Raw genomic sequence first — 27,954 nt, forward strand, 5'->3', positions numbered from 1 at the left:
CAGTGTCAATGTGTTCCTGCATCCACCTAATGCCTCACAGATGAAGGGGAAATGAGGCAGTTCAGTTAACCATGCCAGGAGGCAGTGAGACTTTCATCTATGTGCACACACACATGAATTGTGCAACCAAATCAACACTAGAGGTGCTTCCTGCTGTGTAGTACCTCCACGCCATGGGGTAAGACTTTCAGACTAGAGCATCTGTGCTCATTTCACCTCAGAGGTTCCTTCTCCTCTGTAAAAACACATTTCAGCTTCTGATCCCAAACACAGATGAAAAGTAAATATCCAAGAATAGAAACGCAGATCTCTTACCATGTCTGTTTATTCCAGTTAATTTTTAAAAATGCTTCTCAGTAGTCTTGAAACTAATAGGTTATGCATGGGAGAACACAGGCCAGCCATAGAAAACTGATATTTGGTTATTAAAAATTAATAGGTATCGGTACCTTTCTTCTTGCTTTATTTCAATTTTAGTGCAAGCAGTTTTCCCTTCTTGCTAACCAAGCAACAGAGCAACAGTAATAATTAGCATAAACTTTATGGTAACTCACAGATCACATTAAGTAATTTACCTAGTTTACAGATGCATTTCCAGTCAACATCCTTATAAAACTATGGTACTTATTTTGATGAGGTAAATGACAACTGTATCAGCTTATTTCATTATATTAAAGTACCAAAAGGAAAATGTAATAATAATTATCATTAAATTGTTTTAAGTTTCCACTGTAATCCCTTGATTTTTTAAGCCATAGGCTCCTGTACCAAGCTATTCTTCAATGTTTGCAAAAACCTGATATCAGCTATTTGTTACACATTATTGTTTGTATTATCATAGCATGATGAAACAGTAGTAATGCATCAGGACTGCACTGCTCCTCTCCAGATCCTCTTAAGCTGAAATAAACATACCTTGTATCAATAATCTTTCTTCATAAGTTAATGGTTCATTTTTTAAGTATTTTATTCTTAAACCTCTAACAGTACTTCATTGCCCTAACCTTATATGAAACTTGGATGCATACAACATCCAAGACAAAGATTATTTTGTTTTCAAGATTGTATCACATTCTTTTAACTAAACTATTAAGAAATTACTTTTTTTTTTTCCTTTCTGCTAAACTCATATCTTTGAATACACAATTTTGATATTGTCCTGGTTTCAGCTAGGCTAGAGTTAATTTTCCTCCTAGTAGCTGATGTGGTTCTGTGTTTTGGATTTAAGATGAGAATAATGCTGATAACGCACCGATGTTTCAGTTACTGCAGAGCAGTGCTCACACAGAGCTCTGAACTTTCCAGCTTCTGGTGCTACCCTGCCACTAAGGAGGCTGGGAGGAGATGGAACCAGGACAGCTGGCCCAGACTGGCCAGAGGGTTGTCCCATGCCATATGGTGTCATGTTGAACAATTAATATGGGGTGGCTGGCCAAAGGGGGGGGGAGGGGGGGGGGAGGAGTGGAGAACTGGGGACACCACTGCTCAGGGACAGGCTGGGCATCAGGTGGTGATCAATTGCATTGTGCATCACCTGTTTTGTACACATTATTAGTATTACTATTATCATTATTATTATTATTTATTTTCTCTCCTATTACACTGTCTTAATCTCAACCCACAAGCTTTTGCTTTTTTTTACTGATTCTCTCCATCATGCCACTGGGAAGGGGAGTGAACGACTGTGTGGTGCTTAGCTGCTGACTGCGTTAAACCACAACAGATATATAACCCATTTTTCTTCTTAAATGTGATTTCTGTGAAGGTCATTCCCCAAAGAGACTCAACATGTATTGTTAATAGACCTTGAGAATGCAAAAGAGGACAGAGCCAGGCTCTTTTCAGTGGTGCGTGGTGACAGGACAAGAGGTAATGAAAACACACTGGAGCACAGGACGCTCCCTCTGAACTTCAGGCAGAACTTCATTGCTCTGCAGGTGACAGAGCACTGGCACAGGCTGCCCAGAGAGGTTGTGGGGTATCCCTCCTTGGATAACCTCTTTGCCCTGAGGTTGGTTGCCCTGAGGTTGTCCTGAGGGGTTGCCCTTGGAGGTTGCCCTGAGCAACCTGCTCTGCATGGCCCTGCTGGAGCAGGGGATTGGACAAGATGACCTCCAGAGGTCCCTGCCAACCTCAGCCATTCTGTGAGTCTGTGGAAGTATCACTGCAGTGGATGTTTGAGTTGTTTGTAAGCGTAGATTCTGACCATTACCTTTTATTATTGTATTTAGATGTTGGCTTTTTGAGCCCAAATGCACAAGCCAAAATCCCTTTCCTTCAGCAAATGTAGATGTGGAAAGTTGTACCTTACCATACTTAATGCCACCTCACTGTTTTTGTAAGTGTGGTAACGCTGCCTAAAGCTGTTAATAGCTGTCCAACAAAAAATCCCTAGAGTGGAAAACCCAGCAATAATTTACTTTGGAAACATAAAGTTCATTTTGAGGGGAAAGAGATTTTCTTATAAAGCTCTCTAAATTCTGTTTAAAAAATGATTACTCCTGACATTAAAGCAATGAAACCTAAAAGTTCTTTTTTTTTTCCCCCTCTTCTCAACTGCTATAATTTCTTTCAAGTTGGTTTCACCATTGCACATGTCCTGTTTATAATTATTCTGCACTCTATCTTCAGGAAGAAAAATACTGTAGAGTTCAGGAATAAGAAGTAATCTTTCCATGTAAGTATTAAGTTCCATGAAAGAATGTTATTGAGGTGGAAAACAGGATGCATGTAGGAAAAAAGAAAAAAAAAAGCTAGAATGAACACTATGTGAGGACAGACCCTATATTTTTTTGCCAAATGAGTATAGAACAAGTAATACAGATCAACTTTAGAGAATCTGGTATTGCTGAAAAATACACGAAACTCATGCTGGCCAAATACTCTTATAAAGCTCATTTATACTATTTTTGTCCTCAACAAACAGCAAATATTTTATAAGGAACTCTAGTTTTGTGTAAAATCCCTAAGAAGTCAAAAGAACACTGTCTGTTTGAATTACCAGGATTTCTCCTGTATACTCACTATTTGTACCGATCAGGGACCCAGAAGATGCATGGTTTAGACGATATTAAATGGATATAAAATAAATAACAATTATCCTATTAAAAAAAATAAAATAAAACCAGTTCTCTGTCCTCCAGACAGCAAGGTTATTTCCTTCTACCAAAGAAAGAACAGGAATCAATTCTTCAGTGTGCATTCTGAGTTCAGTTCTGCTAAAAATTCCAAAGAAGAAATGATTTTACTTAATCCATTAGGCATAGGCTCCCTTTATCTATACCAGTGAGAAACTTCTTCCTCAGAAGAAATATTCTCACCATCAAAAATGAGACAGCTATACATCTTACATAGAAAGAATGTCAAACATTTCATGCAGATAAAGAGCAGGACATATATTACTGGATATAGAGCCAAGTTTATTACCCCTTGAGCTTAAAAACAACTATATAATCGCAGCCTAGTCATACCTTAGTCAAGCTGATCAAGAAATTACACCAGATAATAGAAAAAAATGGTATAAAGTACAATTGTAATTACATTAACTGGGATGATATATTTTTACTGCTATTTAACTGCTATAAGGGTCACGATGTGTTGAAGCCTGGAACAGAAGAAATACTGTACAAACATGTCAAAAGAGATTAGTCAAAAAAGAGCTTACAACCCAAGTGTAAAAGAACAAGTAAAGAGAAATACAGACATGACAAGAGATGTGAATTGTCTCTCCCTACCCTTACGTGGACTAGATTTCTAAGAAATAATTACGTACCTATGAACCCACTCAAACCCAGAAAAACGGTTTAGCTGTGTTAACTGGTGATCTTAGCAGGACTCATTATTTCAAGCACATGTTTAGGTTGCCCACACATTCAGTGTAGATGCCATAGCAATCTTCCCATCATGCTTCAGTTTCACACCTCTTCTGCAAAGAAGCAATACGATTTCTGCAAGATTACATGGGGGACAGGGCATAGATAGAAAAGAATGCAGCTCTGCAGGATGCCTTCCAAAGACATCACTGGTTAGCTCTAGAGATTCAAACACACACATTTAAGCTGAGACCATGTCTTTGGTGAAGCAAAAATGAGAAGCTGTGTTTACCTTTCCTCATTGTGAGTGTCTTTATCTCCTGTACTGACCCCTAACTTCTATATATACATGATTTTGAAAATTGTCTCAGCTCTTTCTCAGTGATTTAATACATACACAGAAATAACATGTAATAGCAATACTTTTTTGTTTGTTTGTTTTCTGCTAGAATGAACCTAAAAAATCTTTTTAGTACCCTGATAAAGCAAAAGGAACCTTCACAACAAGGTGTGCTTTGCCCTGTTTTACTGCAAGCATCAGGGAGGGATGACAGCATCTAGCAGAAGCTGGGTTTTGTACTGCCAAAGCAGGCAAATTGTCAAAAAAAAAATCCAATAAACTAAAATCTTGCACACTTAGGCCTGTATTTTTTGTAGTTATATGTAGGCATGACTTGTTCTTAATATCAACTTACTCTACAAATTTACTAGAACATCTGACACAGTCTAAGATACAAAATGTAACATCACTTTGCCTCCCCATAAACTCTCCTATGCAAAAAAAACCCTAAGGTGCTTTATGTTAGTCACGATTCATTTCTGCTGCGTGCTGCATCAAGCATGGCAAGAGTTATTCAATTTATTTATTTTTTAGGATTACAAGTATCACTGAAATATGGCACCGTGAATCAATTTCCATCATGAAGGATGAAAAGAAAAAGAAAGCAGTTGTTTCACTAATTATTTAAAGAAACTGTTGTGACATTTACTTTTTACATATGCAGAACTAATTGCAATATCTTCTGAAACCAAGTAGGTTGGTTGCTAAGGCTGCACTTAAAATAGTAGGCTTTTTCAAGTTCCCTCCAAATTTCTTTTCATCAAATGGCAAAAGAATGCTGCTCTGGCAATAAAATCATATCAAATCATTACTTCTACCAGTTTCACCATAAAAATTATTTTTGCTGTTTTTCACAAAAATGCATCCTTAGCACAATTTTTGTGAAAAAGATCAGAAACAGATGTGCAATTTTAAACCAGAAGACTTACGCAAGTGTTCGTGAAAATTGGTAGTAACCTGCTTTCAGTAGAAGAAAGAAAACAAAGACAAACTCATTGCATTGACCATAAGTCCCTTCTTACATTTCTGCTATGAGTAGGTGAAATACTGTATTTTTTTCCACAGCTGCTAATGTAAAAATCTATGAAATTGTTACATTTTATTCTCTTTTTGCGCAAAGACTGTTCTTTTAGCTTTGGATTCCTCTGAAATCACACTGAATTATAGTAAGAAACAAGATGACAGAGCTCAACATTTTCCAGCTAATTTTATTCTGTTTAAGGCATTTCTGCTGTCAGGAGGAGTAGAATTTACTGCCACAGAAAAGAATGGAAAATCAAATGTGCTCTTCAAAAATTTAACACAACTTGCATATAAATGAGGCCACACCCCAGAAGGCATTTCTCTCTCTGTTGAAGTAGAGGTCAAACACTTGTCATACATCACCAGAAAAAAAAAATGGGTGGCAAAGAGCGCTCCACTTATCATCCCTTTGCACAGATAGGAAAAAAAAAAAAAAAAGAAGAGAGAGAGAGAGAGAGAGAGAGAGAGAGAAGAAAGAGAGGAGAAGAAAAACCCTCTGTTTTGATAAACAGAAATTGTTCCACTCAGCATCAGGAATAAAGCCAGTTACCCTGGCAACTGCCACATCACATGGGACTCCCTTTGCCTCCAGGCTCTACATCCTGTTACAGAAACTTACCAGCTTCTGATCTTGAGAAATGGCTTACACTCACACAACACAGACACATGGACACAGCAGAAGATGAATGCCTATGCAAGAAGCCCATTTATATTTCTGATTAATGCTTTGTGTGTTTTCCAGTGTTCCTACTTGGTTCTGATGGCCTGTTTGAGAGCTGACTGCATCATTTGTTAACTCTGAATTTGAGATGAAGTTAGTGCTATGTTGACGCAGAGAAAAACAGTACTAATTGAGACCATTAGGGTAATGGGAAAGCAAGAATGCAAAAGAATTACGGGAATAACACGTGCAGAGATGCTTCAGAGTACAAGAACTACAGGAGTGTGACACTCAGTCTAAAATAATTTGTCTGTAAACCCTTTTTCCCTGAGATAGTTCATTTTAATTACTGTAAGTAATAAAGAATTCATGGTATAAAAATCAATGACAGGTTTTCCACTAAATTTTAAAAGCCACTCCCATTTTATTTACAATTTGGCTGCCATTAAATTTACTGTACACTAACCTTCATTTATTTATGTAGCAATAGGCTAAGGCTAGATAGATGTAACTTTATTGCTATTTCTTCCACCGCTGCCCAATAAAGCAAAATTTTTAAGATACTTAACTATATAAAACAAGTCATCTTGAAAAACCTGCCCTTAATAATTTCCTTTCACCTACTTCTACGTTTCTCTCAGTTTTCATATGCTAAAGATGTATTGAAAGTGCTTTTAAAAAGTAACTCGCATGTCACGTGATCCTTTCAACAGCTTCTTAGCAGCCAGACATATGCTGTAAAAGTATGAAGCATCAGTCTCTCCCTTCATCTAGATATAATTTGCAAAACTAATGGAACCAAAACCAGAGCAATTAAAGAACCTCCAAAATTAACTTGCAGTTGTCACTAGTCTTGAAACACTTATAAAATTTGCTAAAAGTTTAATAGGGTACATTGCATGTCCAGAATCTACACAGAAACTAAAAAAAATGTAGACAAGCTCAGTTGAAATCACTCGTACAAAATTTATAAAGCAATGAATACCTAATGTAAATATCAGTTTGAACACATACAAAATCTATATCAATTACATTTAGCTTTTTATTCAGTGCAATTACTTGTTTCTGTGTTAATGCAATTTTTAATTTGTGTTAATGCAATTTTTATGTATGTGTTAAGGATAACAATTTATTTCATGATACATTAAAAATGTACTGATTGATATTTACTAGTAGTCAAACTATTTACTAACAAAAATTCATTAGCATCTTTGTTATAAACTATGTGCTATTTTTTTCACCTGCATCTATTTTATGTCATTCTAGCAAGATAAACCAGCACATAAGCAATTGAGCAGTGTGACAGCTAACACAAAGTGAGTAGTGGCAACATGTGACCAAGAGACTGAAGGGGCAGTGAGTTAAAGCCTGAATTCATGTGGCATACTGACCCACAATAAACAGCAAAATGCAGCGTTGTCGTGGTTTTGGCAGTATAGAATTCCACAACTTTCGTGTCGTAACAACAACAATATTAAAACAGATTTATCATAAAAAAAACATATGACTTTTTTTTTTAAATTATTACATTCAGTACATCAGGTGTTGGCATTCACTTACAGGAGGTATTCAGTCCTAATATAAATTAGTTAAGAATACACTGCGAAACAATATCTCACACATGAAATATTCTTTATAATAAAGCTGCTTCCCAAAGCAAGGAGAATGCAAGTCAGTGTGTAAGTATTACATAAGAATTAGCCAGAAGAGACAATCTTGTCTCAAACTTCATCCTTAGCTCTATAATGTTGATGCAGTATTTATTTAATAGGCACAGGGAGTTTTCATACATTTGTGAGAGGAAAACATGTTTCTAACTATGCAGTATGCAGACTGCACCACCATGTAGAAAGCTTTTGGCTACATCTTGCACTACATGAACACCAGTACAACAATTTGAAGAAAACTATTTAAGTAAAACAAACCTAGTTTAATCCTGTGTTCAGTCCATGGCTGCAGCTTGGCTCTAGAAAAGACAGGATACTTTAGTGCTGTCATACATCTTGCTTAGGAAAAGCAAAAATCTAAAACTATACAATACTGTCTAAGGAAGCCCTGGCTTTTAAAATTTTGTGTTTGTTAAAAATTAAAATTTAAAAAATTTAAAATTTAAAATTTAAAATTTAAAATTTTGTGTTTGTTTAAAATTTGTGCCCTGTGTTTTAAAATTTTGGTTATAAAAAGCAAGTTCCCATTTTAATCAATAAAAACAGAGCTTCCAATTAAAAAAAAAGAATTCAATATTATGTTTTAATATTGCTACTGACAGTGTAATGAAATGAAGGAGCAATGGCTGATGATGCAAGTTCAGCTAAAAACGCTGTTCAGTCAGAATTTATGGATTTGACACAGATATTACTGGATTATGTACTAAGATTAGACTGGACACTATAGCGGTGTCTCACAGCCTATAATCTTTCAGCCTTAGAATTGGGAAATGGTAAATGTGTTCCTGAGAGTGGGCTTCCTGGATTTTCTCAGAACAAAGCCACCGTAATACCAGACTTCAATCATTTCTCACATCATTATAAAAGCCTTCTTTTTAGGATGACCCAACCAATTTCTATGTTTTGTTTATTCTTAACATATTGGGACAATCCAAAACAAACAAACAACAACAAACAATAATAACTTTCCAAAACATAGCTATAACCTTTGCTTTTCACCAGATCTGGAAAAAGTCTATGTTTACACTTAGCAGCCGAGTCACATACTTCCTTCATGGATAGCTACTGAAAACAAAAGTTTTGTTTCTAATAAGTATACCTCATAATCATCAAATTCAGTTCAAATTTTCCAATCCTATTTACCTCTGGACTGATAACAAAACAAGATGAATTGCAGTTCAAGAAAGAAACAATCTAATTGGGAAAGCAAGAAAAAGAGAATGAATATAGAAATTCAATCTTCTCTAAGAAAGTTTTACCAGCTCAAGGTTTTGGCCAATTAAAAATATATTTTGATCTGCAGACAAATCTTTAAAACAAGCAAGAATATTATAAACCACTTTAAATCATATATATGTACACATACACACACACACACATTCAAGATGGCTGTTTGAATTGCTTAATTTAATCCCATGTGTGTAATTACTAATTGCTTACTCTAAAATATTTCCTGCACCTTCATCCATTATCAGTCAAGGCAGTAAGTCCATATCAAACCTTAGGATGTTCAAAATAACTTGAGCTATTATGTTTGATATGAGGCAAATGGTACACAGTAAGGAATTTTATTTGCTATTTTCCACATCCAACAGAGATTGCACCTGACATTAATAATTTCTTTTTTCTCATAAATTGCTATCATGTTATCACAAACATGCATAAGGGTGACAATCAGGTTCCTTGGTATGTGAGAACTACCCAAATACATATCCTCTGTTACTGGTTACTTAAAAGTGTCCTATACCTAAGTTTACATTCAGTTTTAAAAATCTTTGAACAGATCAAAATTTTTCTCACATTTCACTATTAAGAAAAAAGACTCTGTTTTTGCATTTTTTCTTTCATGAGGGCTCTCCCCAAAACCCAACAGACTTCCAAAACCTTCCTCACTTTCTAAAATCCACTTCTGTCTCGTGTACTGTGACCATCCAGCCCTGTGGCAACACATAGGCTTTAATAACCTCAGCTGCACGTTCTCATGAAAGGCTTTCTGAAAGCCCACTGAACCCCATTATTGTATGCTTTCTGACCCACTCAGGGAACAGTAAACTGGGATATTCCTTTAGAGAGACCACCCTGTCCCAACTGAACACACAACGTGTGCTCAAGACTCTCAAGCAAAAGCCACCCCATCCTGGTGGCTTATTTGTATTGCATTTCTGTGCACTTCAACATTTGAAAGGGTTTCCTCCAAACAAAGCCAGCTCCTCTGGCCTCACCACTACCAAGAGGATGCTAGAAGTGGGGATGGCTTAGTCAAATGACAGTCAGGAGCCAGCTCTGCAAGGGAATGTTGCCTGGCATTACCTTAGCTATCACGGGCAGCTGCCCATGCACAAATACTTCTTCTGACTAGAGTAACTTATGAGTGGCTAGAACACTTTTTCAGAAGGGATTTTATCCCCACCTGAAAGTGGGATAACTCCCTCAGTAGCCTGGTGTTTCAACCAATTGATTGATTCAGCAATTTAAAAATAAAAACCAGACTTTCAATCAAATTTCCTTGGGCTTAGCTTTCATGAAGTTTTGTCTCATGTTTCTAAATTGAAGACCCTGAATTCTCTAATATTTATAAGCAAATTATTCTTCAATATGTTATGATAACCTCTTTTTTTTTTTTTTTTTTTTGACCTCTCTGCTACAAAAAACTTATTCTGTGTATGTGAGAATTTCCCCAATATCTCCAGCGGTAAAAACTGACACAGAGTTCATTAAGTTTGTCTGTCATGGTCTCATCACCAAAGTGACCTTTTGACACCTTTTCCTCATGTGGTTTCACTGATCCCACAGACAAAATTCTACTGTTGATGTATTTACAGAACTTTCCACCACCAGTCTTTTTCCTTAGCAAAGCAGTTTTAAAATCTTATGCTCCTATTCACATTTGACCAGTTTGTCATACATTGCTTTGTTCTTTGCCTTTAAGCTTTTCATTCCTTAAGCATCAGTCTTACCCTACAACAGCCACATAGAGTCTTCTAATGAGTTTTATGGGATCATGGTTTTATTAGATCACTTTTTCTTCTTTTGAAATGTGGCAGAGTTTACGTGGGCCAATAAACTCTTCTTAGTGATCTCCAGGTTGTTTGTAGGTTCTTGCTTGTTGGACTACCTTATTTTTTACAAAATTAGAACATATACTGGATTTATCTGGTTAAATTCTGCACCCTTGATTTATCTCATCTCCTCTCTCCTATTACAATTGTAAACCTAATTAAATTTGTGTTTATTACTACAAAGTCCCCCAGTAGTATACCTTGAGGTAAGGCCCAAGCAGCACTGAAGGCTAAGTGCAGAAATGTATCATTCCTAAAATGGTTCAAGAATAGTTCTTCCAAACAGTGCTCATGTACTAAGTCTAAAAAAGAAATATAAAAAAAATCACTATATTTAATGCACCCTCTAATACAGAATTTTCCTTCAGCTAGTGTTTAGTTTAGCTATGGTTCATATTAGTGGTGATCACAGAATTAAAAAAGGTAGCCTTTTGTTTTTCCAACTTCAGGATTAAATTCACATCTGACAGTGGGCATTAATCTTTTCAACAGTTTATACCACCCTGGTGATGTCATCTTATCTGTGTGATTAAGGTCAGATTTAGCCTTCCAATCAGACAAAACATTCAGTATCAACAGGAGCTTTAATCAGAATGATTACTTGCTGTGTTGAAATTGCCCCAGTGAACAGCATTGCTGACCTTCCTGCTGCTGGAAATTTAAGCTTCTGTCAATTGACCAGTCAGGATTACTGCCATTTCACCCTAGATCAGGATTAAATATGGACTTCCCAGATCACAGATACTATGAAAGAAAAATAAAAAACAAACAAAAAAACAGAATAGTTCAGTTGGAAGGGACATACAAAGATCTTCATACAAAGATGTTCAGATTTTTCCTCAGCTTCTAACTTAGCTAAATAATCAAACATAACATACGTCATCTTGAAAAATACAGCACGAAGACATCATTGAACTCATTCCTTTAATTCATAGGTGTAGCTGATCTTAATACAAACAGCTCCTTGCTTCACTATCAACACTTACAAAACTTAGGCCTTCTCTAGAAGTCCAGACTGAAACAGAAGGATTTGGTTAAATTTATAAAGTCAGTGTAAGGAAGAAATCCAGGCCTTTGTCTTTTTTTTTTTTTCTATCCCCAAACAATTTTGAGTATATATTCTGCTAAGTCACTTTCCAAGACCCTAAAATTCATACCTCGAAGCAGTTCTTATAAATCCTATAATTCACCATGAAAAATTCTCACTTGTTATGCTCTTTTCCTTTCATAGCCAGCCATTTAGTCTTTGAAGATGTTTTAAAGAGGATTATTTTTACTTCAGGCTTATGGTTGCTGAAATGCCAGACTACCTTGAGATGCTAGTGTGTCAAAATTGATCTAGTTGATGAGAATTGTGTAATCTGAACTTCTAAAAACCCTCCTGAATTGTGAAGATCTGATTTTATGAAGCACTCGATCAACTCTAAAACATGACCATGTCTCTCAGAATTCATAAATCAGACTAGTCTTTACAGATCATTTTGTGCCACTTCTCTTTCCTGGGGTGAAAAATGATTTCTTTTTTGTATGTTCAGTTCTACTTCAGAATGAAGTCATCAGTGAGACTGCCACCATTTACTTGAAGCCTTTTGTATCGTTTTAACTGACACCATCACCATTTCTAATATCAAACAGCTTCTTTATAGTTATCTCTTTACTGAAACTAATTCTGAAATAATATCAGTAGAATGTCAATATGCTGAAAAAAATTAAGAGAATTTCATTTAAGATGGAATATAATATATACAGATGGATAAGTAGAAACCTTGCATACAGTCAGATGCTTGGAGCTATAGCTGTTCTTGATACCTTTCAGCTCTCCTTCATTAAAAATATATATATATATATATTAATAAAAAAAGTCCCAATTAAAATCAAAACCATTAAATCATGGAACTAAGGCAGAAAAAAAAAATTGTACATTTACTTCTTTCTTCTTCCCACCCCATCTCATTCTCTCATTCATCTAGCTGAAAATCTTGGTGTTCTGCCAGTAAATATTCTAGTGCTCTGTGACATTCCCTCTCCCTCTGTTTACCCATTTGAAGACTGTAGTTCACGCAGTGAAGCTCTGTACTGCAATGTTTCTGGCCTTAAATAGAATTCTAAATGTATCTCAGTACCTAACACATTTCTTGAACATTTTTTGAGTTTCTGAAAAATAGGTTAATGTAAAGCACTACAGAGAATCATGCCCTGCTCAGTTTTTCATAGAGTTCAAGCTGTTAACGCTGTTCTGAAAGTTCTTGCATATTTTAGCACTTAGGTCTCCTTCACCTTCACAGAAATAACAGGTCATCAGGAGTTTGAGGAGGCAAGAGTCTAGCAAAAAGGAAATAGGGCAATAATACTAACAGACATCATAGTTGGTATTCATACCGGAATACAAAAAGAAGCTTGAAGCTTTTTTGTTGTTGTTTACTGAAAATAACTACAAAGAAACATTACAGATAAAATATTTTTTTTCTTGCTCTGACAGCTTTCTACACTTAGCTTTGTCAAAGAACACTGTGAAGTTGCACCAATTGCCTATTGTCTCCGTGTACAGCTGCAGGATACCACAGACACAGTGCATTTGAATTCAGATCATATCTGGATGGCCTAAAGTATTCAGCTTACTGTTTTATTCCTCCAGAAAACAAAACAAATCCTGTGAAGGTTCCTCTAAATTTCATCTAAGCATATGACAGTTTACGTGAAAGTTGCACAGCCCCAAGCTCCTCCTTTCAACCTTCACTGCAGCACAGCTCCGATCAACAGCATTTTGCTAAGATGTCCCACGCTCCTTCTCTATTCTCCATACGCTTTCTACACTAAAAATGCCATCCAGACAGATTTGAGACCAGTACACTGCAACCCTTCTCCTTCCATATCTTTACTTGTTTTGACACTTAAACCATGAACTATTTCTCTCTTCTCTTCTTGCAGTACTGCCCCAAGGTTGTTTTGTTTTTACTTCTTCTTCCTCACATATTTTGATGAATTCTTTCTGCCCTTCCAGTCCTTACAGAAACAAAAGCATGGCAGAAAGCTCCCATCTCTTCCCCTTCCCCTTTTTACTCCAGACTAATTCTTTGATAAAGCATTTGTAAATTTAGACAGCTATTTCCTAAGAATGGATGGAGTCGGATCAGTAAATATCCTTACCATTTGTTATCCTTTTGTTCTCTGTGCAAGAAAGGTGATTTTGGATTTTTTCTCCAGACTGACAGCTGTCTTCCCTCAACTCGTCTAATGCAATCTAGTTATCTCCTCTGTGGGTTTGCCTTGATGCCACTCTACCACCAAGCTATTAGAGCTTAAGGAGAAAACCACCAAGTTAAGGAGGACGTAGAACAGACTGCTTTTTGAAATATCAGGGTAACATTCCCCTCCTTGAGCTATCCCTCCCCCCCCCCCCCCCCCCAAAAAAAAAAAAAAGAAAAAAAAACACACAGATTTAGGTTTAGCACTTTCACTATTGGAGCAGCAACACTGAATCTTAACTACTGTCACTTGGAAGCAGCCAAACTCAGCAATCAAAGGCAACTTCTGAGGAAGTAGCGTCAAAGACCAATCCTTGCACTCTGGACAAGGGAAATAATGTGGCCACTGATTGATTGAAGTCATCAGTCTGACAAGGAAAAATTGACAAAGAATTGCCTATAATGATTCCTGAGACACAAGATAGTTTGGGCTGCTTTTTTTTTTTAAATGAATCTGTGTTACTTTGAAGGTAGGTTATCTGCATCTCATAATTCAACCTACACTCTCCAAAGCTACTCCCATGGTTAAACACCTATAAAAGCTCACAGAAAGATTTCTATACTTAAGTATTTAGCAACAACTAGATTTTATAAGATAAGAAGCAAATACTGCAGACAACTCGGAATTCCCCCTGCTGCTTCCAAAAAAAGAAAATTTTCCATATTCTAGTCCTGAAGATAGAGCTGGATCTTTCCTGAGTGTTTTTATGATGGAATAATGAGGGAAAACAGGAAAAAAAATATTTCGTTATCTTAATTTAGGGGAGTACAATCTGTCTGAATGTTCTCAATTACTCAGAAAATCTGAGTTAACTGATGTTAACTGATGTGATGCACACCTAAAAAAAAAAGTTACAAATACATTCTTCTGACACTCACTCAATCAGACATGTTTTTGTCGCTCTGTTAGAGTGTTCAGTGAACCACCCATTGTAGAAACTGATGTCCCAGTTAACAGAGCAAATCCCTGAAAACCACTCATGCAAATAGCCCCCAGAAAAGATCATCAATAAAACTATTGCCCAACTCAGTCAACATACAAACATCGTGCACTCGTTCTGTTGGCTGCCAAGTTTTTTGTTTGTTTCTTTGTTTTTCTTCTTTAAAGATATTATCATTGTAGCAGCCCTACTGTTCCTTCAATTTGAGATCTGCATTTTTCCTGCAGCTGAATTTAGCTACCTTGTTACATTTCTGTAATGTAGCTCCACTTTTAGTCTTCCTCCTAAACTAGTTTATTTCTTGTATGTTCGTGGAGGCAAGTTTTTGCTATTCTTTCTTCTTAGCACACATCTCTTTAAAACACAGTTTAACATTAATAATTGACTTGGGCTTGACTGAGCTCTCAAGCATCCATAATGTCAAATTTTGTACAATTTCTGTTTTGGATTATTTGGTAGCAATGAGAGAGTTGGAAAACAATAATGATGGTATACATTAACAATTCTTTGCTTCGTCAATATTGTAGATAATTTTTTTCCTTCCTATCACTACAAATACCCATTTGATCCTTAACACTTAACATTAGCTCAATTCAACATTAGCTTAAGTGACCTTAAGACTTTAAAAACAAACACCACCGAGTCCTGAAACCCATTTAGAGATTTTAAGCCCGGTTTTGTGCTCTGGATAGCTTTTTCATCTCTTCAGAAACAAATTATACAGTTTGATACCAAATAGCTTTTCCAACTAGATAATAATCCTGCAGATATTATTGATTTTTTAAAATCTTTTTATTCGGTTTATGGACTTTCTGCTGTTCTAATTCTTGAAAATTATACTGGCCTCCTCTCTTCTGTATTTCCCCCTCATTATTTACATTCCAACCCCTGAACTACTCAGAACCTTTCTCCATGTCCGGACACCAACACATGCATTTTGAGCAGTTTAGAAAACCTTTCTCCATAACTTTGGTCTTCCAAGAAGAACAGCTCCTTCCAGGAGAGCAGCTTTGGAAGGCTCTAAATCCTGTCTGCTACCTGCTCTACCATACAGCCCAGTAGCCCTAGTCAGCAGTTAACAGTCCCCACTTACAGTAAATAAGCTCAGCAAGAAAATAGACTCCCAGGAAAACTGGTAAGTCAGAGCATAATAGATGGATCAAGAGAAAGTAAGTTAACATTGCATTTTCCTCTAAGTGTTGTGTACAGCTGCAAATATGAACCATAACATGGCAGGAGTACCTACAATTTTTTCTCCTTGAAAGGGGAGAAAACACTGAAAAAAGAATGGATTTCCTGCCAATCCTTCGTAGTATAGTTAACAAAAATAACAGTGATGTGCCAGAACTTAAGATCTGACTCAACATCCCAGCTTATACATTTGTACTTGATACCAAATCTGCTTTGGTGTTAACGGACAATTTGTGTTAGTATCTTGTATTGTTTCTGCCTTCAGAATTTTGATCCTCTGAAAGATACCTTAAACTGACAATGAAACATTGTTTCTTTGAATCTTTTTTTTTTCTTAATTCTAAGAATACCGACAACTCTGTCCTCATGACAGGTAGTGAAGATCTCACTTTGAAAACATCATATTAATATTGTTCATATTAATTTTAATAGCCAGAAACAATCTCATTTCTGATTTTAACAGACTAGTGGAAGATACTAGAAACAGCAAAATAAGACCAAAACTTCAGGCTCTCAAATGCTAACACCCTAGGAAAACTGCACACATGTATCAGTCAAACAAACAATATTGGCACATGTGAACACTCTGACAAGCAAGTCATAGAATAGATAAAAAACTAATATTTTTTATTTTTGAACTTGGCAAAACAGACCAGCCAGCAGCCTATTAATACAGCTATACAATTATGACATGGGACCTCATTGGAAACATGATCAAATCATTAATAATTGCATGTCTTATTTCCTGAAACATAATCCTAAGAATTAATTTCACAGAAATCCAAGCTTCCTGCTTTATAGTTGTGTTTGCAAATTATTTGACTAAAGTTGTATATTTAAATGTCCTAATTCCCCTACATAGCAAAAGACTCCACAACAATAGGTATTTATCACACTTTTTATTATTTTTTTCAGCCAGAAATACAGTTTTATATGTTATTTCAATAAATAGTGGTGGTTATTTCTTAAACAATATCCCCATCTCTTTGGCATCTGACCATATTCTGTTTTTCAAACTAAAGACTATATAGGAAGAGATCATTATTCAATACATTAAGTTTGCAGAAGCATAGTTAACTTTTAAAAATACACATCAGTTGTTGCAAAAATTCTAGTAAGTCTAAAAAAGAAAACCCAAACTAGTAAAATGCAGATAACCAGGCTGCCTTCATTTACAGCCATGGAGTTAACTGTCAGAATGAGAAGAACTCTTCATTTTCCACAGCATGTGCACCAACTAGTGCTTCCTATTCATTCTGAACAACAAACGAAAGTCTTTTTTTAAAAAAGGCATTGTACCAGAAACAAGCGATCAAATAAGTTATGTTTCAAAATAACGTGATCTTAATTTTAACTTCTACAGAGGTAATCAACCAAAACCAAGTCACACACTGCTTCAGTAATAGACTGCACCTAAAAAAAGCCTAAAGACTATTTTCCATCTTCAAACATAAGTTACTAAAATGTTTTAAACACATCTAGGAATACAGCTGTCAAAACTGCTTTTGATGTCACGTTTGGATAAAAATTTCCTAAGCAACAAAGTAAGCCAGTGTATTCAATCTACTCTGAATAATCCAGGATCATCTCTTCAAGGCTGACACAGAAATACTTCACTTGTGCTCCATCAGAAAAATATAATCTGCTTTACAAATCTCAATAGAAGAGTTCAGTTCTTCAACTAATTTTTCAAAGCAAGCACAGTTATTTCACACCTTCCATTAACATATGTTATAGAACTCACGATTTAGAATTAAAACATCATTGACACACCAATGCAGACATTCCAGTGTATCTACTGGAATCTAAAGTGAATCCTTCATTAGGTGTCAAGATGATGTAAAAAATAAATTCCACTAACAAAAACTCTTCATCCCCAAAAAGATTTTTTTTAATATCCCATGTATGTAACCTGAAAAAATCTATAGAACAGAGGAGGCAAAGCACTTACTTCCATGCAGGAACTAAAAAAATAATTAATAGGATTAAAGTAGCAAATTAACTATGGTTTATTTTATGCGTAGATCTCCCCCTCATCAGCAGTGAAAGCCCAGTTTCAAAACTAGACTGTTTAAATAACAGGTGATCCAATTTATCCAAGCTCATATTCCTCTCAACAATGAAAAAAACCTAAATCATACATATATTTTACTGTAGAATACAGTAACAAAAAGTAGAAACCAAAAAGCCCCCAAAATTTGAGTACTTATCCAAGAGAAGTTTCTAACATCAAGCCAAAATTAGCAACAACCAAGCAGACCACCAATTTTTCAGTGTTAAATTACTGTAACCACTAGATCTAACTGCACAAAAAAAAATAAATCCCAACCCCCCCAAAAAAACAAAAGCCTTTTTAAAATTTTTGTTGTTAAAAGATGTCCAGAGAAATATCCAGCAGTTGCACTCAAGTTTGCATTAGAAGCTGCTTCCTCAGGAAAGATTTCTCCCTCCGAGTACTTCTAACACATTGCATTGTCGAGATTGCATTCAAATAAACTTCTTTCTCTTAACATTTAGCTGACACAACCACCTACAATGTGGACAGTCGTGTACACAGTACAACAGTGGATTTTTGCAGCAACAGAACAATGATCAGAAATTGGCTCTAAGTTTGAGACGACAGCTCATGTGCTGTTTCTCGCAAACATACGGTCCCCTCTAAGGGTAAGGTGTTGGAGCTGGTATTGTAGCACTTCCGTGTCAGCCGGTTCCTTAATGCTCATTTTGTCTAAATTGAGGTAGTCCAGAGATTTTGAGTGAGCCCTTTTACCTTTTAAAAGGCAAAGAGGCAGAGGACCATGAAGTGCCTTGTAGGGTTCATATGGTAAAGCCTTAGTGCATTTATCCCCTGAGCTGGGCATCCGCCTCCTCCTCCTCCCGTTGACGGCTGGGATCTCGTATGGCTGATAGTACCTACTTCTGGCTTTGTACAAGCGGGAGGAACGCGCGAGTCCCGAATCAAGCTGTTTGGAGCGCAAGTTAGGCCCAGATTCCCCTTTATTCTCTTCGTTTCCCATACGCTTCTGGGCTAATTTCAGCAGCTCCTCTCCAGTGGTGAAGCCAACCAGGTAGTTCGAATCCATGTGGAGGATCTGATACCCCGAAACCGTCCGTCGCATGGGTGAGCAGGGCGTACTGGAGCACCGGGGCTTCTCAGCTTCCATCCTGCCCGCAGCGCTCACCTCTGCCAGAGGCACCGGGAGGGCAGATACGGCACTTCTGGACTCTCCATTTATGTCCACTTCCATTTTAAACACAGGGCTATCCTCCTATAAATTAAACAGAGCTTGATCAGAAACAGCCTTTAAGCAGTACGAGGGACTAAGGGAGAGCTGCAGAAATGAGATTTTGTAGCAGCCAGGAGTCGCGACCAGCACTTCTCCATTCACTCGTCCTACACGCTGCAGGTGGCCTCGTAATCAAGCTATCACCAACATCTGTCTGCCTTTTAAAGTTATTTCAGGTGTTTTTTAATAACAGATGCCATAAATATATTCCTTAAATATGTTACAGACATTCCTGAGCAGTGTTGTACACAAAACAGGTGTCTTTTCAACCATTTTAGTCCACTTGATTTCTTATACCCCACTCCTTTGAGGCCACCTACATACATTAGCACATCCACAGTAGCTTCTCCCATCCTCAGCTGCAAATTTTTCCCATTTACAATAACCTCAGCAAACAAAGCTTTCAAGAAGTCTGTCTGACAGCTACGACCTCAGGTACGACCATGAAGCAGACGTCATCTCCAGGGCACTGCAACATTTCCCTCTTCCAGATGTGGAAACAGCTTGTCTTAGGTGGAAAGGATGGCATCCTGACTGTTCAACAGCTGTCTTTACAGGCTCTCAGGGATTCCCCTCCAAAAAACTGTCACCTTATTCACAGCTAACCAAAACCACATTGTTTACTCTGACATATTTCTAACAAAGGAAATGGCATCCAAGTGTTTAATAAATACAGCATGAGAGTCTTATAAGCATCTTAAGAACAAACGGGGCTCTGATTTCTATGGCACCTGTTTTTTCTATTTGCTTTGGAAATAAAACTATTTTGCCCTACTTCTCCCTTCACAACTATTCCAAATACAAAGCTTGGTGCCCTTCCAGTGCGACAACTTTCTGCCACAAGCCATTACCATCTTTAACTTGGAAAGATAAGGTTGATATCACAGCAAGTACATGTATCAGATGACCAAGCACAGAGAAAGCTTAACTCTTCTTTGTTTTCAATGTCATTTACACAATCGCTATGCCACAGCCATTTTCACAAATGACAATGGTCATGCTCATTTCTAAATCCACGCTTCCTTCATTGTCAGCTTCACCTTTACTCTCAGTGGTAGGTTAGTGACTCCCTCGCCAATGTATTTCAGAAAATAAAAAAAAAAAAACAGCATAGCTTTGTTGTGTTTATAGGCAATGAGACTCAAAGCAGAAAGAAACTCCAGTATGCAAGTGTCAAGCAGAAACAAAATTCCAAGCTGCACTATATATGACTGTTAGCGCAGTAAGGTTTTCACAAATGAGACTGACTTGTAACGTGTGCCATCACAAGTAGCAGCTTTAAAAGTTTACAAACTAGTTGCCATACTGAAGGACTTAGGAGGCCACAGGCAGGTGAGTAAGGATGCAACAAGCAAAGACAAATATCCCCACCATCTACATACTTTATTGAAACTTTTGGAAATAGACACACAGAAAATCCCATCAAGATGACTCTCCTTTCACTTGTGTTAACATAGTAAGGGAAAGTTGTGTGCAAATCTAACTCACAAATACAAACTATCTATCCTCATGCAAAACTTAAGCCTTTTTTCTATTTGGGTACCAGAATACTGCCTCGTCTCAAATCTACCTGCTGCTCCAGTCCTATTGCAATAAATGAGTAAACCTACTATAGTCTTTTTTCAGTCCTTCTCATAATCATGGCTTTACTTAGGATTCTTCACTACACGCTTTACGCAGCATTGCTTTTACAGACGCATACACACACTTCATCCAGTATGGATTTCCAATTAAAAAATACAAGCATTACATATGCATATATGTATATATGCATATATTAATACATGCAAAAGATAAATAAAAAATTAAAATATTGTCATAAACTAAACACCCGGTAATTTTAACTGAAAAAAAAACTACATAAAAAAAATCAAGAATAGGGTCCATTGTATCTAGCGGACATTCTGAAATATATTTATGGAGACATAAAGACTCTCAGAATAGCAGAGGCAGTTGTTTGTCTCCTGCTGTAGCACTGCATCTGTCAGTGAGACAGTAACATAGTGAGATTTCAGCCACGGCGTTATATTCATGAGAATTCCTCATGTAGAAATAACATCAGGAACCAAGGTTACTAGAAGCAATAGCATAGAAAAATCTTGCACTGAAACTTTTGGCTACTCCATGCTCTAGCCAAGAAACATAAATATTTCTTTTAATTCCTAATTTTTACCCTGCAGTTCAAAAATCTTTCCAATAAACTTTAGAAAAAAAATCAGATTGTTCTGTTAGAAATCAGAAGCAATGCTAGAAAAAGTACAACTAAATTCTAGAAGTATAAACAGAACAGTCAAACAGCAAAGTTAGAAATGAATAATTATCTAGACACATGTAAACAGCAATAACCAAAAAAAAAGAGAACATCTGCAACAATAATGCAAGCCTGAAGGAAAAGGAGAGAGGGAAGGATGCCCCCATGCACTTTTTGAGATGGAAAAAAGGCCGTGACAACTGGAGATCCCTTTCCTAAACACAGCTTTAAACATTAATTTGTGTCAGCCTGAAAGATGGGTGTGTGCCTGATAACAAAAAGCAATCAACTTCAAAGAGCAACTAGACGGTGGGTGAAGAACAACGAGCCCTCACTGGCCAAAAACAGTACAAAGGAGAACCCAGAGGAGAAAAAGCCTTCAAGTCAGCAAGCTTCAGCTTGGTACCTCAGTCTGAAACCACAGAGCTTCCACATGCGAGAAGAACAGAAATCCAACAGACATTTGACAACAACAGTGGCATCAGCAGCCAAATTGCAGGATTTGCTGCCATCAACATCAGAAGCTTACGGGAACAGCACTGCTTGCTGGTGCGAGGCATGACTGGCCAGCTCCACAGGCAGAGGTCCAAAACCCAGTGTGTATGTGTTCAGCTGTTCTTCCCCAAGATTTAATGTGACTTACTCGAGCTGCCATATGGCTTCAATATGCTTTGCTTCCTTATCTGGTAAAAAAGATAGAGAAATATCACTTAAGACTTCTATAGAAGAAAATCATCTGAGAGATTCACAGTGTCTGTGAATGCACACGCCAGTACCTACAAAAGTTTTTAACACTTTCTGACTCAATTTTAGGCCATTTCCATGGTTATAGGACCACTACTAAGGAGATGACTGCTACTAGGTTTGTTGCTGTACAATACTGTGAGCTCATCTGTAATTCTCAGCATCAATTACAACGCTGAAAAACAGGCCTTCAGATTAAAAAAGATTAGTTTTTCAGATCACAGTTGCCTTTTCTTCTCGCTTCTCAGAGAATGACAAGAGTGATGCCATTTCAAGATAATTTATAATTAAAGATTTACTGTAGAATCAAACAAAGGGGAAGATGAACAAGATGGCACATGCTTTTCTTTGCTGCTGCTTCAAATATTTGGGAAGTGTGGGAAACAACTGAAAGTAACAGCTAAGAGGGCTCACTCAACCAATATACACCAAAAGTGCTTCCAGAATACACTTCACCCCAGCAAGGTTCTACAAGATGACAATGATTATCTTTAAATTACAAAGCAGGCTCTGCACATAAAGTAATCTGACCCAATCCAGCCAAAGAAAGCTGGCTAAACCAGAGAAAAAGGAAAATGAATAGAAATACTAGGTTAACTCTTATAAATCTTTTTATTTCCTTAAAGAATGTATTAGTATGTCTAGGATAGAACTTTGAGGGCAAAAACATAAAATAAAAAAAAAAAACATTTTACATATATGGGAGCTTTCTGATTTTTTAATATTTCACAAAGGTATTGGATGCTGCTCAAGAATTAGCACGTTGCAAATAAAACAAACAAACAAAAGGGTATTGCTTACTACCAACACACCACACTAGTATATAAACTGTTGACTGTTTGTTGTCTTGGATTAGAGCCCTGAAATGACCTGTAGCCATGTGCTCTTTCTGTACCCAAGGACACTTTTTGCCTTTTTTTCTGATTATGTTATTTTTTCTGTTAGATGTGTTACTTACATTTGTCTCCTCCTCAAAGAGACAGCAACTCAAAAACAAATCAACTTTAATTATTCAGTATCTAATGAAAACAAAGAAAGAAGTGGGGTTTCCCCTGATAGTCCCAATCTTTACGAAAAGCTTGCGTGATTTTGAAACCACTACAATAAGTTGCTCTCAGAAAATGAGTCATTTCTCTGTAAGTTCCATTATTACCTATCCTCTCAACTAGAAGATGAACTAATTTGAGAAGATGCCTCAAGGATGCATTTTATTTGTTATTAGATAAGCATTAGATTTCTGCCCATCCAACTAGATTTTTTAAAAATATATATATATTTTTTCCTTTTTCTCTAGATGGCAAGCCTGCAGGTAATTCCATTTGCTAAGAACCACAAAGATCTGTCTCACCGATAAAATATTCTTAACATGCAGTAAGCGGGTGGCAAAAGGGAAAGAGGCAATAAATGCAGCACATCCCAACCATGTACAGGCATCAAACACATTGGATAGAGATGTCGACTCGAGTAGTACCATTTTCAATGTCTTCCCTTCTCTGAGCTTCTGTTACTTCTTAGAATACACAAAGCAGTTGAAAGATATAATGATTGTCTATCAAACATTAGGAAATAACACAGCAAGTAATGTCATCCATCGTGTGTGAAGCCAACACATTGTTGATCAAGTACTTCAATCATCTCTGTTTGTGAAGGGGGGAAGTAAAAGGCCTACAGCTTTGCCCTTACAGTCTGAGCAGAAAAAAAAAATCCATATACATACAGTACGTATACCTTGAAATCCTATCTTGTTTTGCTGTCATCGATGGATATGCTGATGGAATTACGTGCTTGTTGAGCAAAGGTTTCTGGAAATAGTTATTTCCCATCTGCAATTAAAACACCTGAAGTATTTACTGGAGACGGAAATGTGGAGCTAAAATTCATCTCTAGAAAAGTATCCACAAAGGTGCCAGGTTTTGGTATGCAGAGCAGGGGCAGGCAGCCCACAGACTCTGAGCTGTGTGCAGCTTGCAGCCCCCCCAGTGCAAGCTGGTGATACTGCTGCAGGCAGGCATTGCCGCTGCCGGCCTGTGGCTGCTCTTAAACTGTCTCTTAACCCTCCAGCTGAAGGCACTTAGAAAAACATTGCTTCACCATGCTCTTCAAGGCTCCCTAAAAAACCTGCAGTGTATCTTACAGACCAATACCTTGTTTTGTAGAGACAGGAAAAGGGTTGGGGGGAAAAGAAATCTCAGAACAAGCTCATGAAAGGTATCAGTAAACTGTTCACATTCTTCGTCAACACTTTCCGTTCCTTAAGAAATACCAAACTTTTCTAAGTCAAAGAAAAAGTGACCGAGGCAACATTAAATTGCTGCATCCCATAAGGCAACATGCAGATGGAGTAAGAACACAGCTTAACAGATTTTTTTTCAAAGATAAACACATGGAAATGAAATTATGCACGGGGTATATGTCACAACCTCACAGGCCTCAGGAAACTCAGACAATCAGATATGACTGCGGCAGCAGAGCCAGCGTGGTGACTTCAGGATGAGATGCGGAAGGACAGTCCCCTCTGCAGCTGCAAGAACGACATGAGGGCAGCCCTAGGCGTGCTGGTGGGAAGGAAGGGCACTGCCCTGGTGGGCAGGGGAGGGAGAAACCCCTGAGCCAGGTGGTACAACCATCAGGTAAGCCACATGCTGCGAGCAGAACAACGAGCTGCTACATGCTCTGCAAAAGAAGGTTGATTCCATTTCTAATATACCTTCCTTTTGCAAGAGCCAGTTACCTAGTTTGTTAGCTCTTGTTATTAATTCAGCCCTAAACAGACAAGTATGGCCATCCTTACAAGTACCCTTACAGACAGCAGAGGATGGTGAATGAGTTACCGAGGAAGGACGAGCGACTGTATCACCATGCCGCCACGACAGCCCGCAGGCCAGGCCAGCCTGACACAGCTCGCGCCTGCACAGATGGGATTTCAGGAGCGGGTCCAGGCTGATGAATTTTGTATAAGCAGACTGAGCAAGCAGGAAAAGTAAATGAAAGCGGTGGGAAAGAAGGCCATGTAATCCCTCCTCACCAAGAAATATCAGATGTTTAGTTTAACAGAGGGTTATGTTTCTGAAACTGGTATGGTCCTTGCAGCTGGCGATGCCACTTCCTTGCTGGTTGGAGCTGCATATGAACGCTGCCCTAGACCCACCCTTGTTACGGGGATGTTCCCAGCCAACATGTAATGGCCGCTCCCTACCGCTGCTCATCTAAAGACTGAACCCTGTGACACCTGTAAGAAAGCTGACACACGGCATGACATAAATCAGTTTGTTCTTCAGCTAGTAAGAACTGAAGTTAAGTTTAAAAACAATAGTGCAATAACAAAGAATACGTTTCTCTGTATCTTTGATTTTCACCTTCTTGCTAGCCAAAAATTCATTTTCAAAGTCGTCTTCTCTCAAGTTTCAGTTTAGCTGACTTAGTGGTATAACACAAAAAAAGGCTCATCAAAAAATTAAATTGCCTTTTAAATAAGAAAAACAAAGTTTTAAAAACATGATGGATTTCATCGAATAGACACCGACTTTTGTCTTAAAAAAAAACAAAATGCTAATAGCAGCAGGGGTGCCCGTTGCTTCTACGTCAGACAAGAGACGCATGTTTGGCAGAATACCATGCTACCATGCCTGAAAACACAGTTCCGTAGATAGCACTTTGAAGCCATCAACGTAAACAAAAACAATGCTATATTCAGGTTTGAGTAGGCACAGCAGTGCACAGAGAGACAGTAGTTAACAACAAGATGCACTCTCCAAGTTACGGGAGAAAACGTCACGCTTAATCCACGCGATTTGCTTTGCTGGATCTCCCATTTGTTTAGCTGAAACACTTTCAATGACTGGCTCTTTGTCCCGACGAGATATAGCCTGCAGCAGGTACGGAGGTGCTTGCAGTAGAGGTGCCATTCATTCCCTTACACCGTGCACGCCGCAGGTCACCTCCCTCATCTCTCTACAAGCAGCGCACGCAACGGCCCCGAAGTTTTGCGCCCTGCCTCCTTCCCCACCGCTCCTTCCCGCACTCGGCCGCTGCCTAGCACCGCATTTACCGAAGGGCCACGCAGACACGGCCGCGCGCCCACCACAGCCCCCCGCTGGGCTCCTTGCAGCCTCACGACGGCACCGGGGGCGCACCGGGGCTTTCCCCGCACGACACCGCGGGCCTCGCCTCCCTCCATTTCAAACCCGCGCCGAGCAGCTCCCTCCTCCATCTTTATCACCCTAGCGAGCGCTCTTGATCGAGGAAGGGGAAAATTTTTAAAAAAAACAAACAAGACCACCCCGCAAGCAGCGCGCTCCCGAGCACACCCGGGACGGCAGGGAAGGGAGGGCAGGGGCACGGCGAGCATGACGGGGCCGCCCCCAGCCCGCCGACCCCCGACCCGCGGCCGCCTCCTACCTGAGCTCCAGGGCGGCGCCGAGGGTGGCGGCGGAGCAGCCGGGGCCCCGCTCGGCTCCACTCCGCTCCCTTCGGCTCGGCTCGGCTCTGCTCGGCCCGGCCCGGCCTGGCCCGGCGCGGCCCTTCCCCGCCCCGCTCTCGGCGCCGGGGGCGGGACGCCGCGGCAGCGTTGAGCCCGACCCCCCCTAGCGGCCGCCCGGGCCGCGCCTCGCGCCGGACCGTGCCCGCGCCGATCGTCCCCGCAGGGAGCCACGGGGCCCCGCGGAGTCGTCCCCGGTGCCGGGACAGGCGCAGGGCGGAGGGGTCCGTGGGGACTCCCCCCCTGCCGTAGCAGGGACAGGGGGAGCGGGAGGAAGCGGGGCGGTAGGGCCTGAGCGACCCGGTGCGGGTTCCCCCTGCGGGTGACCCTGCGGAGCTGCAGGGCTTGGGCAGGAGCCGCCTGGGGAGCTCATAGAATCATAGAATCATAGAATCACTCAGGTTGGAAAAGACAATCTGTCAAAGTCATCTGTTCCAACCATCTCCCTACCACCGATGTCACCCCTAAACCATGTCCCTAAGCACCACGTCCAACCTTTCCTTGAACACCCCCAGGAATAGTGACTCCACCACCTCCCTGGGCAACGTGACCACTCTTTCTGACAAGAAATGTCTCCTAATTTTAATTTGCTCCTCCAAATTGTTTCCTCCTTTCACAGGAGGCTGATGGAAGACACCCATCACTTGAGTGCAACTGCAAGGCCCCAGCATCTCCAGTTACTTTCCGTTGTTTTTAAGCCCTAAACACTTCAATAAGCACTTCGGTAAAACAAGAAGAGTTGAACACCTTTGAGTTGAACTCCTTTGGTCCACATATGACGAGTACTTATTTTGAACAAGAGGAACCCAACTTTCTATATACTGTCTAGAGATGCCTCCCTTGGCAGAAAATAGAGGTATAATAAAAGCAACAGAAATCCTTTGGAGATCTCAATGCCATCAGTATTTTAGTTTGGATTTTCACAGCAAAAATGAAAGGTATCTGCCCTTTATATCACTGGATGCAATGAAGAGACATGGCAAAACTCTCCAGGGTTTTTGCTTCCAAAAAAAAATAATTGCCAGCCGCCACCAGGTTCAGCAGGACACCACAAGGTCACAACTGTGCTGTCTGTCAATGGCTTAACTTCTTCAACATCACACTGAAATTTTGATAGCAACTTAGTAAAGCTACCTCCCAGTTTACCTTTCCAAAAGGGATGCTCGCTTCAGCCTCCATAAACAAAAGTAGATGTTAATGACATGCCAAGTTTGACTCATAAGATCATGCAACTGGTGCTACGTGGAGTAAGTGGG

At 38.8% G+C, this 27,954-nt stretch overlaps 1 protein-coding gene and 1 long non-coding RNA gene across 7 annotated transcripts; both read right to left on the reverse strand.

Annotated features, from left to right (window-relative positions):
* Positions 1 to 1,457: 1,457 nt before the first annotated feature.
* LOC308185114 lies at positions 1,458 to 13,948 on the reverse strand. Its single transcript, XR_013943129.1, has 3 exons — positions 10,763 to 13,948; positions 8,647 to 8,697; positions 1,458 to 7,802 (listed from the first exon to the last, which is right to left on the reverse strand). It is a non-coding gene; the product is annotated as an uncharacterized lncRNA (long non-coding RNA).
* Positions 13,949 to 16,821: 2,873 nt separating this feature from the next.
* On the reverse strand, positions 16,822 to 26,792 carry MACIR (macrophage immunometabolism regulator). Of its 6 annotated transcripts, none has more exons than XM_080572835.1 (4): positions 26,620 to 26,744; positions 23,950 to 24,044; positions 22,007 to 22,160; positions 16,822 to 19,208 (listed from the first exon to the last, which is right to left on the reverse strand). In XM_080572835.1, exons 3-4 carry the CDS (start codon positions 22,130 to 22,132, stop codon positions 18,564 to 18,566), a joined length of 771 nt encoding a protein of 256 aa, XP_080428961.1. In that variant the 5' UTR covers positions 22,133 to 22,160; positions 23,950 to 24,044; positions 26,620 to 26,744; the 3' UTR covers positions 16,822 to 18,563. The 6 variants fall into 6 exon arrangements, with proteins under 6 accessions (XP_080428961.1, XP_080428962.1, XP_080428964.1 ...); XM_080572836.1 differs by lacking the exon at positions 26,620 to 26,744 and adding an exon at positions 26,270 to 26,592; XM_080572838.1 differs by lacking the exon at positions 23,950 to 24,044 and having other exon boundaries at positions 22,121 to 22,160; positions 26,620 to 26,763.
* Between the last annotated feature and the right edge of the window lie 1,162 nt (positions 26,793 to 27,954).

Source organism: Anser brachyrhynchus (genome assembly GCF_964034855.1).
Source record: "Anser brachyrhynchus genome assembly, chromosome: Z".
In the NCBI taxonomy this organism is placed as follows: Eukaryota; Metazoa; Chordata; class Aves; order Anseriformes; family Anatidae; genus Anser; species Anser brachyrhynchus.

What these genes read in the sequence shown, in the direction of transcription:
- MACIR (XM_080572834.1), bottom strand. Translation starts at nt 22,132, where the DNA reads ATGGCAGCTCGAGTAAGTCACATTAAATCTTGGGGAAGAACAGCTGAA. An exon ending in CAGCAAGCAGTGCTGTTCCC is followed by an intron (nt 19,209 to 22,006) that starts GTAAGCTTCTGA and finishes TTTAATTTATAG; the next exon opens with GAGGATAGCCCTGTGTTTAA.